The sequence below is a fragment of the Narcine bancroftii genome, chromosome 9 (genome assembly GCF_036971445.1).
Source record: "Narcine bancroftii isolate sNarBan1 chromosome 9, sNarBan1.hap1, whole genome shotgun sequence".
Taxonomy (NCBI): domain Eukaryota; kingdom Metazoa; phylum Chordata; class Chondrichthyes; order Torpediniformes; family Narcinidae; genus Narcine; species Narcine bancroftii.
In genome coordinates, this window is record NC_091477.1 from 62,479,683 (window position 1) to 62,496,087 (window position 16,405).

General features: G+C 42.8%; 1 protein-coding gene across 6 annotated transcripts in view; it reads right to left on the minus strand.

Annotated features, from left to right (window-relative positions):
* Nucleotides 1-2,176: 2,176 nt before the first annotated feature.
* Nucleotides 2,177-16,405, minus strand: part of yeats2 (YEATS domain containing 2) — a 223,639-nt gene continuing 209,410 nt past the window's right edge. For all 6 annotated transcript variants that reach the window (XM_069899313.1, XM_069899312.1, XM_069899314.1 and 3 more), the window contains exons 27-29: nt 7,717-7,791; nt 7,235-7,308; nt 2,177-5,599 (exon numbers count right to left, since the gene is read on the minus strand). In XM_069899313.1, coding sequence (XP_069755414.1) covers nt 5,473-5,599; nt 7,235-7,308; nt 7,717-7,791 — 276 coding nt within the window. In that variant the 3' untranslated portion in view covers nt 2,177-5,472. The remainder of the gene's footprint in view (nt 5,600-7,234; nt 7,309-7,716; nt 7,792-16,405) is intronic.

The following is a 16,405-nucleotide window of genomic DNA, read 5'->3' on the forward strand; positions in this document are numbered from 1 at the left end:
AGTACTGGTGGAAAATTGTTTGTCAAATTGGAGGCCGGTGACTAGAGGAGTTCCTCAGGGATCGGTCCTGGATCCACTATTGTTTGTTATATATATTAACAATCTGGAAGAAAGGGTGGTAAATTCGATAAGTAAGTTTGCAGATGATACAAAGATTGGTGGTATTGTGGACAGTGAGGAAGATTACCGTAGCTTAAAAAGAGATATAGGAAAGCTAGAGGAGTGGGCTGAGAAATGGCTGATGGAATTCAATACGGATAAGTGTGAAGTGTTGCATTTTGGAAAGGCAAATCTAAATAGGTCATATACATTAAATGGTAGACAATTGAGGAGTGCAGCGCAACAAAGGGATTTAGGAGTTATGGTAAATAGTACCCTCAAAGTTGATACTCAGGTAGATAGAGTGGTGAAGAAGGCATTTGGCCTCGATGGCTAAAGGGATTGAGGCCTTTGTTTGGGTGATATTCTGTCTTCAGTGCCGTTGCTGCCTGTTGCCGGTGGTCGAGGAGACGGCGCAGCAAAGTTGGAGATATTCCGTGGTGTCCAGAGCAGTGGAGTTGTGTGCCAAGTTTGGTGGCCCTGACGATACGTTGTCCAGGATTGTGGGGTCTCATGGTGGATGGTGCCAATGCTTTGGGCTTGAGAGACTGTGAACTGTGAGGTGGTTTCCCCTTAGGCCCAGCCAAAGATGGTGGTGCAGCAGTAAACCGCGGCAGCTTCTCCAGACCGGGCAGTTTCTTCATTTGAGCTTGTGGATATTTCAGCATCTAAAGTCTATTGCAACCTATCTTTACTATACCCATTGCATAGCCTTTGACAATCAATGTACTGTAGCACTGGTTTTGATACATTTTAAATGGTTTTGTGTAATTGTAGTTTAGTGGAAGAGAAAGTTTATTTTTGAGATGTTTTATTGTCCTGCGTTGGTGGCCAGGGCCTAAGGTGGCAGCGTGGCAGTCGCTCACAGTGGCTCTTTGGACCTGCTGCTTGTGTTCTTACACTGTGGCTACTTGACTTGACAAAGGTGATCAAAGCTGAGAAGTCCAGCTCTCTTATCCCTGCACCAACAAAGCAATTAAACATACCCCATTTCTCACAAACACACGTGAAACATATGTCCCAAATATTGTGGAGTCCTGAAATGAGGGGACTGTGTAAAAAGTGATGTAATTCCTACATGGTCAAACCAACATGTTTACAAATAACCTTGAATAAAGACTGGAATGTTCACTTTAGTCACATAAATTGATTACAAATTTAGAACTGTGGAGCAAATAAAGGAAAAAAGTGTCTGTCCCAAACATTATGGAGGGGGATGAGGGTTAATGTATCTTGAAAATCTTCCAATATATTTTAAACTCTCAAGTTGCTTTAAATTTGATAAAAACAAACTGTCAATAATTTGATATAGGACATGCAAGTTTGGGAAATGACATTCGTGGATGAGTGAGTTTACAATATGCATCTGCTCATTAATGGAGTACATATTGAACAAAGAAATAGGCTGCAGGACACAAGTAGGTGACCAGATCCCTGGTTTTTAACAGGAACCAAATGGCAATGAGGAAACGTACAGGAGACAGATCAGCTCGTTGAGTGGTGTCACAACAATGACCTTGCGCTCAATGTCAGCAAAACCAAGATGATCGTGGACTTCAGAAGGAAATAACGAGAGCACAACCCAGTCATCATCGAAGGGTCAGCAGTGGAGACAGTCAAGATTTTAAATTCCTGGGTGTCCATGTCCCTGAAGATCTGGAGTTTCCACATTGTTGAAATCATGAAGAAGGCTCACCAACAGCTATACTTTGTGATCAATTTGAGGAGATTTGGTCCAAAGACTCTCGGAAACTTCTACAGGTGTACAGTGGAGAATTTTCTGGCTGGTTAGATCATTGTCTGGTTTAGAGGTACCAATGTTCAGGATAAGAAAAAACTCCAGAGGGTTGTTAACTCAGCCTGCGACATCACTCCATTAATTATATCTACAAGAGGTGGTGTCTTGAGAAAGCAGCCTCTATCGTCAAGGAGTCCCCCACCATCCATGCACTCTTCACTCTGCTACATCGGGAAAAAAGTACAGGAGCTTGAAGATGAGCACTTAGCAGCACAAGGTTAGCATCTTCCCCACACTGCCATCAGTTTGCTGAATGAACAATGAACCACAGACACTGCCTTGACTTTGATCTTTTTCTTGAACTATTTTTATTTATTTTGTGAGGTGTTTTATCTGTGAAGCTGCTGCAAAAACACTGAATTTTGTGACATGTTCATGACAATAAATTCTGAACCATTGTGTGAAATTGTGCTCAGCCATTTCACCATCACTGAGAAGAAACAGATTTTGCTTTCTGAACATTTTTAGGATTTTGGCCTTCTGATCATGAAATTCACCATAAAATTTTCCTATCATGTTCCATTTTTTCAATATAACCTATTATGTGATTTTCTTTTAGATTTTAAGTCTACTTCAAGTATACAAAACCATAAAGTGCCATGATCTGTAAAATGGCGGTGCTGGCTCGACAGGCCAAAGGGCCTACTCCAGCTCCTATTGTCTATTGTCTATTGACTTCTTCCCTGCTGATCTTAGTGCAGTCAGTGACGACCATGGTGAAAGCTTTCACCAGCACAATGCGACCATGGAAAAGCGGTATCAGGGCAATTGGAATCCATCAATACTGGCCAACTATTGTTATTGCTATGAGAGGCATCAGATGCTGAGTACATACGAAAATCAGTGGCAAAACATATTTTGATCAATTGAACTGATGCAATCTGTCAGTATCATTATGTGATTAAACATGATAAATGCAATAAAAGAATTTAATATTTTTCCAGCAAATCTGAAATTACCTTTGGGTTCAAGTTGAAGTTGTCCATCATAATCCCCAATTTTTTTCAGGAAGCAAAGCTTTTGAAAAAATATTGTTGTCCAGGGTTATCAGCTATACTTCAATTGGTGAAGCTATTGTCTCAAGTTACAAAGTTTTGGGTCTTCACTGACCCAATCAGCACAGAATCAACAGTAAGGTGCTATATTGAGTTATGCTGTCACAGAAACCATTTTGCACAGGTCCATCTTCCATTTTGGGGTGGCATGGTTGGCATAGTGGTCAGCACGTCTTTACAGTGCCAGCAATTGGGACTTGGGTTTTAATCTCACGTTGTCTGTAAGGAGTTTATATGTTCTCCCCGTGTTTGCATGGGTTTTCCCCGGGGGCTCCAGGCAAATGTACTAGGGGTGTAGGTTAATTGGATAGCACAGACTCATGGGCTGAAATGGTGTGTTACCGTGCTGAGTGTCTAAATGTAAAATTTAAATTTAAAAATGTTAGTGGATATAACATTGTACTATATCAAAATTATCCAATAGTCCTGTGTCCAAAAAATGCTAAAAGGATTCACGAGAATGTTATTGGAATTGCTGATTTAAAAGGAGGGGCTGGATTTACTGGACGTTTTCCCTGGAGCCTAGAAGGCTATGAGGGATGACCTTGTGAAGGTTTACAAAATCATTAGGTAAAATGACCAGTCACTGTCTTCTCCTGGGGTGGAATCAAAATCTAAAGGGCACAGATTTAAAGTGAGATTAAAGGAGACCTGTGGTGTAATCTTTTGGGCATATATTGAATGAGCTGCGAGAAAGTGGGAGAGGTGGGTGCCAGTGTACCATTTAAAAGATGTGTACATGGTTAGAATGGGTTAGAGAGACATAAGCCAAGTAGACAAGTGGGCAACCTGGCTGACATGAACGTGTTGGCCTGTTTCCACGCTATACAGCTCTACGACTCTCAATCATGTTACAGCTTTACTGTTGGCAGCTGAGATGACACATTTTCAACAGAATAATAATGACATCCAAAATACAAGGTGCTTTTGGACCCAAAAGACGGTGAAAGGCACTATCGAGGTGAAATACCTGAGCATGATGAATTCCTCTATAGCTCTTCCACAGTTAAATGCAGACGATAGAATATGTGAAGCAGGTGCACAAATAGAGCATTTGGCCACTCAAGCCTGCTTCCCCATTCAGTAAGATCATGTTTAATCTGACTGCAACTTCCACAAAGAACCCTTCACCCCAAATGTTCTTTCAATGCTGATCTTAAAATTTAAGCCCGCCAATTGCTGACACTACATTACAAAAATGTAAGTAAAAACACAAGGATGCTGGAGGAACTCTGTGGGCCTTGCAGCGTCCATAGGAAGTAATGATATATAAGCAACGTTGTGTGTCTTGGTTATATATCGTTACCTGCAATGGACGCTGCAGCGCCTGCTGAGTTCCACCAGCATCTTTCTGTTTTTGCTGCAATCTTGGCATCAGCAGACGTTCGTGTTTCACTCTAACAGTAAATGGTCACATCTGACTGGGTCTTCCTTTTTCACAAGCCAACAAGAATTTTATCTTCCTTACTGAGCCTTCAATCAGTGTTAATTTAACAAAAATTACCAGTGAAAACACTGGGCCATAATCAGAATTCCACATGCATAACGGAAGCAGAAATATTATAGAATTCTTGTGGGAGGGATAAACAAGCAATTGATCCACTTTATCTGTGGCCACAAATGGCAAAATCTCATTTTTTTTTAACAATTCAAGTGTATTTTTATTCAACTGAGTTTTCAACATATTATCTGTAGTTTCAAATAGAATAAACCTGTAATGTTCCCCATGAGTCTAAGCCAATGACATTGTCATCCAGCAACCAGCGCATGGTCAGGAGAATTTCTTCCGTAAATGAGCCAAACAGGCTGTAGTGACAATAATGCTCTTAAGTCAGCCAACAGCTCAAACCCACAACTATCTTTCGGCCAGAAACTGAGGGGTAGAGGCAGAATCCAAGTCTCATTAAAATGTCAGCTCAATATGTTATACACACACTGATAACCGGAAACACAAACCTGCTCATAGAGGAGATTGAATGACCCCCGCATTGAAATCGCTTGGCTCTCCAGACTAAGCCACCAAAGGGGTTATTTTAACAACTACAATAAATGATGTGATGTTAAATCTGTGCATGTAGTAGTTTTCAAAAAAAAAGCCACTTTTTTAGCCACTGCTATTCATTCTCAAAAAAGGGAGCTGGTTTTAATTTTAGTTTCACACTATATCAAGTGCAAAAATCGTTGCTCTGGTTTCTTCTATCACTTGTTGAACCAGTAATGGAGACAATTAAAGGCATATTGCTAGTGGTATTGCCCTTTCAGTTTTTGTCCAGCTGTTCAATTAATAAGCACAATAAGATCATCCTCCGGTCACTCCACAAAACCCAGCAATACCATGCACTCCGACCAGTATCAGCTTCACCCAGAAGCTCCTGAAGCTCTTCTGCAAGTGTAAAAGTCATATTTCATAGCAGCATGGTGCAACTCTCTCCCACTGTGGGCAGGCCAGGAGAAGGAGAGCGTGCACTGACATGTCACTGATGTCCATCTGAATGCAGGAAGGGGAAGAATTGAGGCCCTTCATCGCTCTTGCTGTGGGTTTCGTTCACTTGTGAGGACACCCATGTATTTGTTGGTGAGAAAATCACAGACAGAGATGTTGGAGATGGCTTGGTGCACATTGGTTAAACTCAGTTCTTTGGGGGTCCTGAATCCAAGAGAGAGAATTATTATTTTCACTCCATGCATCACAGGGACAATTCATTCTGTGCTGTGTGCTGGCTCTTTTGAGGATCTATTCAATCCGTCCTACTAACTTGGTCTCCTTTATTTACTTTGCTTAGAATCCTTTTCTCCTTGTCAAGGATAGAGACAATCTTGTCTTGAAAGTTCCCCTGCATTACAGTGAAAGTTATAATACAAGTACACAATCATTTATCCGGAACCCTTGGGGGACAGTGTGTTCTGAATTTTGGATTTTTCTGGATTTCAGAACAAAAGCCAGCTGCCCAGATTTAAGCCCACCTGAATTGTGCTGCCGTATCTACCCCCTTCCAGTCACACTGGCGTCTCTCTCCCTCTCACCCACCCGAGTCGCGCTGCCATCTCTCTCTCTCTCCCCCCTCGCCCACCCGAGTCGTGCTGCCATCTCTCTCTCTCTCTCTCTCTCTCTCCCTCCCTCCGCTGTACCAGCACCAGGAAAAAAATGCAGCTTTTGTAGCTTTCTGAATTTTATCCCTAGTATCCAAAATTCAAGCAACTGGCCTAAAATTTCAGGAAATTATTAATAAATAAAAATTAAAATAAATAAAAATTGTAAAGTTTTCTGAAGCAGCAGACAAGCCTTTGGGAGCATTCATTCAGCCAGTGGAGTGCCCTCACTGTGTCCTGATCAGAGCAGCTGTTTGAATGAAGTTTCAATAAAATTGTGTTTGAATGTGCAGGAAATAGAGGAGATGTGAGTGAAGGCTGAGATAATGGGAAGTAGAGAGAAGCCACATTTTCTGAAGGAGGACAACATCTCAAGATGTCCTGGATTGGAAGGCCTCATCCTGGGAACAGATGTGGTGGAGATGAAGGAATTCAGAGAGAGTGAATAGAATCTTTGCAGGAGACAGGGTGGGAAGAGGTGTAGTTGAGGGAGGTGTTTGAGGAGATTCGGTATGTCACCAAAGACTCTCAAAAAGTCTGTAGATGGCTACGTAGCTGGCTACATCACTGTCTGGTATGGAGGCACCAACTCTCAGGACAAGAATAAACTCCTGAGGGTGTTAACTCGGCCTGCAACATCACAGGCACCAGACTTCACTCCATTGAGGAGATCTATATGAGGCAGTATCTTAAAAAAATAGCTCCTATCCTCAAAGATCCCCAACACTCAGACCATGCCCTCTTCACTCTGCTGCCATCGTGAAAAAGGTACAGGAGCCTAAATATGAGCACTCAGTGGCACAAGGACAGCTTCTTCCCCACTGCCATCAGATTCCTGAATGAACAATGAACCATAGACACTGCCCTACTCTTTGTCCACTATATTTATTTATATTTTTGTAATATGGTTATAATATAAATGTTTGCACTGTGATGTCGCAAAACAACAAATTTTGTGACTTGATCATGACAATAAATTCTGATTCTAATATTTCAGCAATTTTTTTGCTTAAAAATATTGTCAGCCTGTTATCACCATACTCTAGTCCTCCCCTGACAATACCTCCACCCTACTCCTGTAAATTCAACTCAATGGTTAACACCCACCAAGTCCTGCTCACCCCTCTCTTTGGCTACATGGATTATCAAACTTTACAAGTCAAAATTGATTAGAGACAAGGTGGAACTGTACCTGTTGTGAGGACTGTTCTGATATGCAATTCCCAAAGACTCTCGAAGAATGTCACTGACAAACTGTTCAGTAGCCTAAAAACAGGGATGAGACTGATCAGTATCAGATACGGACAATGATTTGCTGAATGCTGCAGCTATTCTCATCTTTTTCTCAACTACAAAGAGAACATTTCCTGGAAAAACGACTAATGGTAAAAAATGCACACAAAACCAGTACATATATGAAAGTTGCAGCTTTTTGGAGACTTTCCACCCAATAAGGACGGCAGCAGTAGTTTAAGCTAACACTATTTCACGTGGCCCTTGTCTGTAGACCGTGAGGTTGGTTAGCTCCTGAGACGTGAAATATGTCATGCATTGACCTTCACCCCACAGAGCTCTATGATGGCAATTAAACCACTTTGCTGAACCTCTCTATTTAAAAAAAAAACAAAAACAAGCTGAAAAAGATCTAAATTTTTACTGGCATTTTGGCTTTACCTTTATGATCATATCTTCAATCACAGGAACGTAAACATGGTTCTCCAGTTCCAAGGGTTCAATGGTAATACCGATCTACACAGGAAAGAAGCGAGTGTGAGATAATTCAATAGTAGACACGGTGTAGGGGGCAGTTAGTGCAGAGAGAAATTTTCCAGCAGGGAACGTGAAAGTCTGTGAAAAAACGCTTGCCAGGACACAGAGGGACTAATCTGCAGGGAATTTCATGAGCAGAGGATGATGGAAAAGCACCAGCACAAATGAGCAAAATCAATGCCAAGAAATTCACTTGCAGAGAGTGGAAATTCATGAGTTGACAGGGCAAAAGATGTGCAGGGTAATTCACCAGCAGAAATGGTGCAGACCAATTCAGCAGCAGGTTGAGTGATGCTCACTGCTGGGAATGGGAACAGTCAGTTACGGTTCTTAGACTGCCAGCATGTAATGGCACAAACCAGGAATTTTGCTGCTTCATGGGCAGTCTAAAAAGAAACGTGCAGGAATTTGGAGTCAATCCCTGCATCGTGATTTATCCTGCAGGACCTCTACAACTTTTTGGAGGAAGCCTGCAGTGTAAATTGTACCGGAAAAATATGTTGACGGTCATCCACTCGACTGCACGTCCACCCACCGGGACTGTTAAATCAGGTAGTTGCAGTCTAAAAAGGCATCCAGTGTGAACGACCACATGGACAGTAATTATGTTAATTTTTTCCTGCAATTTTCCCAACACTGCAGTCAAAAAAAACATTAACGTGAGGCAATTCACCATTACAAAGGGGAAATAACGTGCAGGCGAGTTAGGGAGCAGAAAATGCGGCAGTCACTGCAGAGAAATTAAGCAGGAGTGATAGGGACAAACGCGCATGAAAATACACAAGGACAAAGTGTGACAGTCAGTGCAGGTATATTTATCAACACAAAGAATGATTGTCAGTGTTGGGGAATTTACCAGCCAGTGCAATGAAAAGCAGTCACAGAGGAACAGGGCAGTCAGTGCAGGGAAATTCACCAGAACCATGGATAAATGAAGCGTAGGGAGACTCTGCAGCAGAAATAGAGATAGCCAATACAGGAAAATTAAGTGGCACAAAGATAACTGATGCAGGGAAATTCAGAAGCCAAAAGAGACCAAGCCAAAAGGTTATCCACTAGCAGGAATGAATACAGTAGGTGTGTGAAATTAACCAGCTAAAAGTGTGCCAATTGTGCAGTGGTATTCACCAGCAAGAAAGATGGGCCGATCTTCATGAGAACAAAGGGAGAGAGATGTGCAGGGAGATGTGGAGACACAAGGGAGCCTGGAGTTGCTGGAATCTGTAGCTAAATAATGTGCTGGAAGAACACAAGTGAGCAGCGTCAGTGGGAGAAAAAGAATAGTCAACAAATTCAATTCACCAGAACAAATGAGCACACTCAGTGAGGGAAATTCTGCAGCAGACAGCATGACCTGTGCAGGCAAGTACAGAAGCAGAAAAGGTGGCAGCCAATCAGATGAACTTATAGTCAGAGCTGGGGAATTCACCGGAACACAAAGGCAAAAAGATATGCAGTGAAATTCACCAGCAGAAGGGACACAGTCAGCATCAGCACATGAAAATTCAGCAGCTGGAAGGAGAGATGTGCAGAGAAATTAACTGGCTCTAAAGGACAGTCGGTACAAGCAAATTCAACAACAGAAAGTGGTTAGGGCAAAAGACAAAGGAGCAGAATTAGGGCACTGGAATCACGGCTGATATATTTTTCCTCTCAACCCCATCCGCCCCAGAACCTTTGACACCCTTACTAATCAAGAACCTATCAACTTTTGCTTTAAATCTACCAAATGATTTGGTTTCCACAGCTGTCTGTGGTAACGAATTCAACAGATTCACCACCCTTTGGCTGAAGAAATTTCTCATCTCTATTCTAAAGGGACATCCTTATATTCTGAATAGTGGCCATTTCAACATTCAGTAGACGCTGTTTACATCCGGTACCGCACGGATGGCAGTCTCTTCAATCTGAGGCGCCTGCAAGCTCACACCAAGACACAAGAGAAACTTGTCTGTGAACTACTCTTTGCAGACGATGCCGCTTTAGTTGCCCATTCAGAGCCAGCTCTTCAGCGCTTGATGTCCTGTTTTGCGGAAACTGCCAAAATGTTTGGCCTGGAAGTCAGCCCGAAGAAAACGGAGGTCCTCCATCAGCCAGCTCCCCACCATGACTACCAGCCCCCCCACATCTCCATCGGGCACACAAAACTCAAAACGGTCAACCAGTTTACCTATCTCGGCTGCACCATTTCAGCAGATGCAAGGATCGACAACAGACTCGCCAAGGCAAATAGCGCCTTTGGAAGACTACACAAAAGAGTCTGGAAAAACAACCAACTGAAAAACCTCACAAAGATAAGCGTATACAGAGCCGTTGTCATACCCACACTCCTGTTCGGCTCCGAATCATGGGTCCTCTACCGGCATCACCTACGGCTCCTAGAACGCTTCCACCAGCGTTGTCTCCGCTCCATCCTCAACATTCATTGGAGCGCTTTCATCCCTAACGTCGAAGTATTCGAGATGGCAGAGGTCGACAGCATCGAGTCCACGCTGCTGAAGATCCAGCTGCGCTGGGTGGGTCACGTCTCCAGAATGGAGAAGCCAAGATCGTGTTATATGGCGAGCTCTCCACTGGCCACCGTGACAGAGGTGCACCAAAGAAAAGGTACAAGGACTGCCTAAAGAAATCTCTTGATGCCTGCCACATTGACCACTGCCAGTGGGCTGATATCGCCTCAAACCGTGCATCTTGGCGCCTCACAGTTCGGCGGGCAGCAACCTCCTTTGAAGAAGACCGCAGAGCCCACCTCACTGACAAAAGACAAAGGAGGAAAAACCCAACACCCAACCCCAACCAACCAATTTTCCCCTGCAACCGCTGCAACCGTGTCTGCCTGTCCCGCATCGGACTTGTCAGCCACAAACGAGCCTGCAGCTGACGTGGACATTTACCCCCCTCCATAAATCTTCGCCCGCGTAGCCAAGCCAAAGAAGAAGATTTCAATGAGACACCTCCCTCCTCCTTCAGAACTCTAGCGAGTGCAGGCCCTGAGCCATTGAATGTTCCTTGTGTTGACCTTCTCCTCCTCAGGATCATTCTTGTAAGCCTCCTCTGGATCCTCACCAATACCAGCACATCCATCTTCAGGTCTGAGGCCCAAAACTGTTCACAATATTCCAATTGTGACTTCACCAATGACTTACAGGCCCTTCCAGCGTAAATATGCTTATGTGACCAATTAACCGACTAACCCTGTATTTCTTTAGAATGTGAGAGGAAACCAGAGCACCTGGAGGAAATCATGTGGTCATGGAAGAACATACAAACACCTCATAAACAGTGCAGATTTGAACCTGGATCACTGTTGTACAAACTAGGATGCTGCCTCACATCTTTGCTTTTATATCCTCTCGAAATGAATGTTTACATTGCATTTGGTTTCCTTACTAGTGACTCAACCTGCAAGTTAACTTTTAGGAAATCCTGCACAAGGACTCCCAAGTCAATTTGGACCTCTGCTTTCTTAATTCTCTCTCCAATGAGAAAATAGTCTACTTCTTTTTCCTTCTGCCATACACTTCCTAATGCTGTATTCTCTCTGCCATTTCTTTGCCCACTCTCCATTTCTCTGAAGACTCCCAGCGTCCTGAACACTACCTGCACCTCCAGTTGCCTTTGTGTCATCTGCAAACCTGGCCATTAATTTCATCATAATTTATACAACATGAAAAGCAGCATTCCCAACACTCGCCACTAGCAGCCAGCCCTCATTGATTTCCTCTCTTTGCCTTCTGCAGTCAGTCAACATGATCTGTAATACCATGGGCTCCTGTCTTGTTGAGCTGTCTCATATGGCAGGTGCAGTTAGGGGGATGATGATTGAAAGGAAATTGATCATCATAAATGGGACAGTTAATTCAGGGGCAGAACAGGGGACAGACTGATCAAGGAAAGTCACTGCCAGAAAGGGGAGAGATGTGCAGGGAAGTTCATCCACAGAAAATGGAGCTGTCAGGGCAGGGAAATTCAGCAGTAGCGAGAGGAACTGATCAAATTAACATTGTGCCAGTGAATTCAGCAGCTAAAAGGTTTCAGATATGCAAGGACATTCAGCAGCAGAAAAGCAGAAAGGGTAACTGTCATAACAGTTTAGAATGGGTTAGGTGTGATAAACAGCACATGTAATAATGGACCACATAAAATCAAACCTATGCAAGATAAAGTATTGAGGGTTCCATGGTTGTATGTCAGCAGGGTTACAGGACATATTTGCTATGTTGTATTGCCAATGCTGGTATGAGGGATAATAAGGGCCTGTAGTGTGGACTACAGTGTGACGGTGACGCACAAATGGTCCTCGCAGGTCACGTGGACGTCTTGAAAAAGTCGAGCACGTCCAGTCTCTGCCCTCCCTCTATTTGTTTGCTGCTGCTGCATAGAGACCAGCCCTGAAGTGCAGGTTGCAGGCCACAGGCAGCTCTGGAGGGCTGAATGCAATGGGCCCATCTCGGATCCCAAGCCATGGACAATGCTGGAGACCAGGTTAATCTGATGTACTTGTTAGTTGTAATTAATTTACTGTTTGTTAATGTGCTGTGCCAGCTAGAGATAGAGAGTTGATGTGTTTAACCCTTGAGTTCCCAAAGGGGAGTTGAGAATGTTTAGCAGTGATTTACATGCACCCAGTGTGTAGTTAATTATTATTATTATTCGGTTGCCCTTTTGTGAATTCCCCTGTACATTAATAAAGCCGACTGTTTGTTGATAACATGTGTCCAGCTTGATTCTCTTTGAACACATCAAACCTATTCTTGAACACAACAGAGCCACTTAGAGACTATCAGATCAGTCAATTAATTTAGGAACTGGATTATGCAGATTATAATCTTTGATTATTCTTATATACATACAATTATTTTTGGAAATGGTGCAGCTACTGCCTCACAGCCCCAGTGACCTGAGTTCATCCTGACCTGCACTGTCTGTGTGGATCTGCACATTCTCTCTGTGACAAGGTGGATTTTGTGCTGGGAGCTCTAGTTTCCTCCCACATGCAGGTGGAAAGTTAATTGGTTACTGTAAACTGTCCCAAGTGTAGAGGTGAGTTGAAGAATCTAAAGGAGTTGATGACAATATGGGGGAACTAAATGGATGCTGAATGGTTGCATGTTGACTTGCTGGGACAAAGGGTGTGTTTCTGTGCTTAGAAACTCCATGGTTTTGTAAACAGTTCAAGGAGATGGACACATGGTGAAAGCATCATGCAGGGAAGGAGTTCTATTTCATGTGGTACAGCATAGTGGGCTTAATTCTAGAAGGGGAACACCATTTGTTACGGCAGGCTCTGAGTCAATTATCCTCAGAGTGAAAAGCATGAAGCAGGAATGTGAAACTACTCTAAGGAACTGAGGGTGATGGAGTTGGGAAGGGTGGACAAAGGCAAGATGGAAGAAGGGACAGACTTGGGGAATATGATGCTGAAAGGAAGAGCAGGTTAATTATCAGAACTGCAGTTTCAGACACGTTGAATGCTGGAGGTAGTGGTGGAAGCTGGGATAATAGGGGACTTTTAAAAGACTCCTGGACAGGCATGTGGATGCAAGAAATATAGAGGTGAGGTTTAGATTATTGAGTATGTTTTTATAGGGCACCACAACGTCATGAGAAACAAATAGGACAGATGACCCAAATGAATTGTTCCTTACATACATGTATAAAGTATGAATTTTGCAACCAATTCAACATTGGAGAGCATGATTTATCAGGATGTTGCTGGGATTGGAAAATATGTTTTATGAGACAGGTTTAGCATAGCTGGAACTTTTCTCTTTGAAGTGAAGAAGGATGAGAGGTGACTTAATAGAGGTCTAGAAAATTACGACCACCAGCACCTTTTTCCCAGGGTGGGAGAGGCAAACACCAGAGGACATTTTATCAAAGTGAAGAGAGGAAAGTTCGGGGGAAATGTCAGGGTAAGTTTTTTTTACATAGAGAGTTGTGGGTGCCCGGAATGCCTTGCTGGCAGTGGAGGATGGAACAATAGGGGCATTTAACTGACCCTGAGACGGGTAGAGAAGGTTTTTTTTTGATTTGCATATCTAAGTTACCACAACAGGGCGGCCCAATTGGCATAGCAGTTAGGGCAATCCCTTTACAGAGCCAGTGATTGCGACCAGGGTTCAAATTCCATGCTGTCTGTAAGAAGATTGTACGTTCTCCCTGTGCCTGCATGGGGGCTCGTTTCCTCCCAGCGTTTGAAATGCATCAGGGGTGTACATTAATTGGGTGTAAATTGGTGGCATGGATTCATGGGCCAAAATAGCCTGTTACCATGCTGTATGTCTAAATTAAAATAAAAAAATAATTTAAATAAAGGTGTGACTACACTGATAGTCAGACAGAACTGGAGGAACAAATCTGGAGAGACTCAGGCCAATGTAAGAAACAGAAAGTTATAACCATATAACCATATACAGCATAGAACAGGCCAGTTTGGCCCTACTAGTCCATGCCGGAACAAATCCCCACCCTCCTAGTCCCACTGACCAGCACCTGATCCATACCCCTCCAATCCTCTCCCCTCAATGTAATTATCCAGTCTTTCCTTAAATGTAAATAATGTCCTTGCTTCAACCACCTCTGCCAGAAGCTTATTCCACATCCCAACCATCCTTTGCGTGAAGAAATTTCCCCTCATGTTCCCCTTATAATTTTCCCCCTGCAATCTCAAACCTTGGCCTCTGGTTTGAATATCCCCCACTCTTAATTGAAAAAGCCTATCCACGTTTACTCTCTCTGTCCCTTTTAAAATCTTGATCACCTCCATCAAATCCCCCCTCAATCTTCTACGCTCCAGAGAAAAAAGCTCCAGGCTGCTCAACCTTTCTCTGTAACTCAAACCCTGACATCCTGTCAACATTCTTTGTGAACCTTCTCTGCACTCTCTCTATTTTGTTTATATCCTTCCAATAATTCGGTGACCAAAACTGTACACAGTATTCCAAACTTGGCCTCACCAATGCTTTGTACAATTTCATCATAACATCCCAACTCTTGAATTCAATACTCCGATTTATGAAGGCCAACATTCCAAATGCCTTCTTCACCACTCTATCTACCTATCAACTTTGAGGGTACTATTTACCATAACTCCTAAATCCCTTTGTTGCTCTGCACTCAATTGTCTACCATTCAATGTATATGACCTATTTAAATTTGCATTTCCAAAATGCAACACTTTACACTTATCTGTATTAAATTCCATCAGCCATTTCTCAGCCCACTCCTCTAGCTTTCCTGTATCTCTTTTTAAGCTACGGTAATCTTCCTCACTGTCCACAATACCACCAACCTTTGTATCCTCTGCAAACTTACTTATCTAATTTACCACCCCTTCTTCAGATTGTTAATATATATAACAAACAATAGTGGATCCAGGACCGATCCCTGAGGAACTCCTCTAGTCACCGGCCTCCAATTTGACAAACAATTTTCCACCAGTACTCTCTGACACCTCCCATCCAACCATTGCTGAATCCATTTCACTACCTCCTTATTTATACCTAATGCCTCCACCTTTTTTCCTAACCTCCTGTGGGGAACTTTGTCAAAAGCTTTACTAAAGTCTAAATAGACAACATCCACAGCCTTCCCTTCATCAATCTTTTTTGTAACCCCCTCAAAAAACTCTAAGGTTTGTTAAGCATGATCTACCCCTGACAAAACCATGCTGACTACTTCCTATCAATCCTTGTTCTTCCAAATATTTGTAAATGCCATCCCTCAGAACACTTTCCATCAACTTACCCACCACAAACGTCAGACTCACAAGTCTATAATTTTCTGGCTTACATTTGGACCCTTTCTAAAACAGCAGAACAACATGAGTCACCATCCAATCCTCTGGCACTACCCCCGTGACCAGTGACATCCTAAATATCTCTGTTAATGGCCCCACTATCTGTACACTAGACTCCCTGAGTGTCCTTGAGAATACATTGTCCAGTCCAGTAGATTTGTCAACCTTTATCTTTTTTAACACTGCCATCACTACCTCCTCAGTTATCCTTATATGATTCATGACCTCCCCACTATTTTTCTTTACTTCAACTGGTACAATATTTTTTCCCTAGTGAATACTGAGGAAAATAAATCATTTAAAATTTCCCCCATCTCCTCTGATGTCTCACATAGCCTACCCTCCCTACAAGGGGTCCAATTTTATCCCTCACTAATCCTTTACTTTTAATGTACCTATAGAAACCCTTTGGATTGATTCTTACTCTGCCTGCCAAAGCCTCTTCGTGCCTCTTTTTGGCCTTTCTAATTCCTTTCTTAAGATTTTTTCTACACTCCTTGTAGTCCTCTTTCAATTTCTCATCACCCTGCTGTTTATACCTCTTTCTCCTAACCAAATTTCTAATATTCCTCAAAAACTAAGGCTCCCTATGACTTCTAGCCTTTCCTTTAATCCTCACTGAGACATATCTACTCAGTACTCTCAAAATTTCTTTTTTGAATATTCTCCACTTTTCATTTACATCCTTTCCTGAAAAAAATCATACCCCATTCAATACTCCCCAAAGCCATTCTCATTCCTTCGAAATTTGCTTTTCTCCAATCCAGAACCTCAACTTTAGGCCCTTCTTTG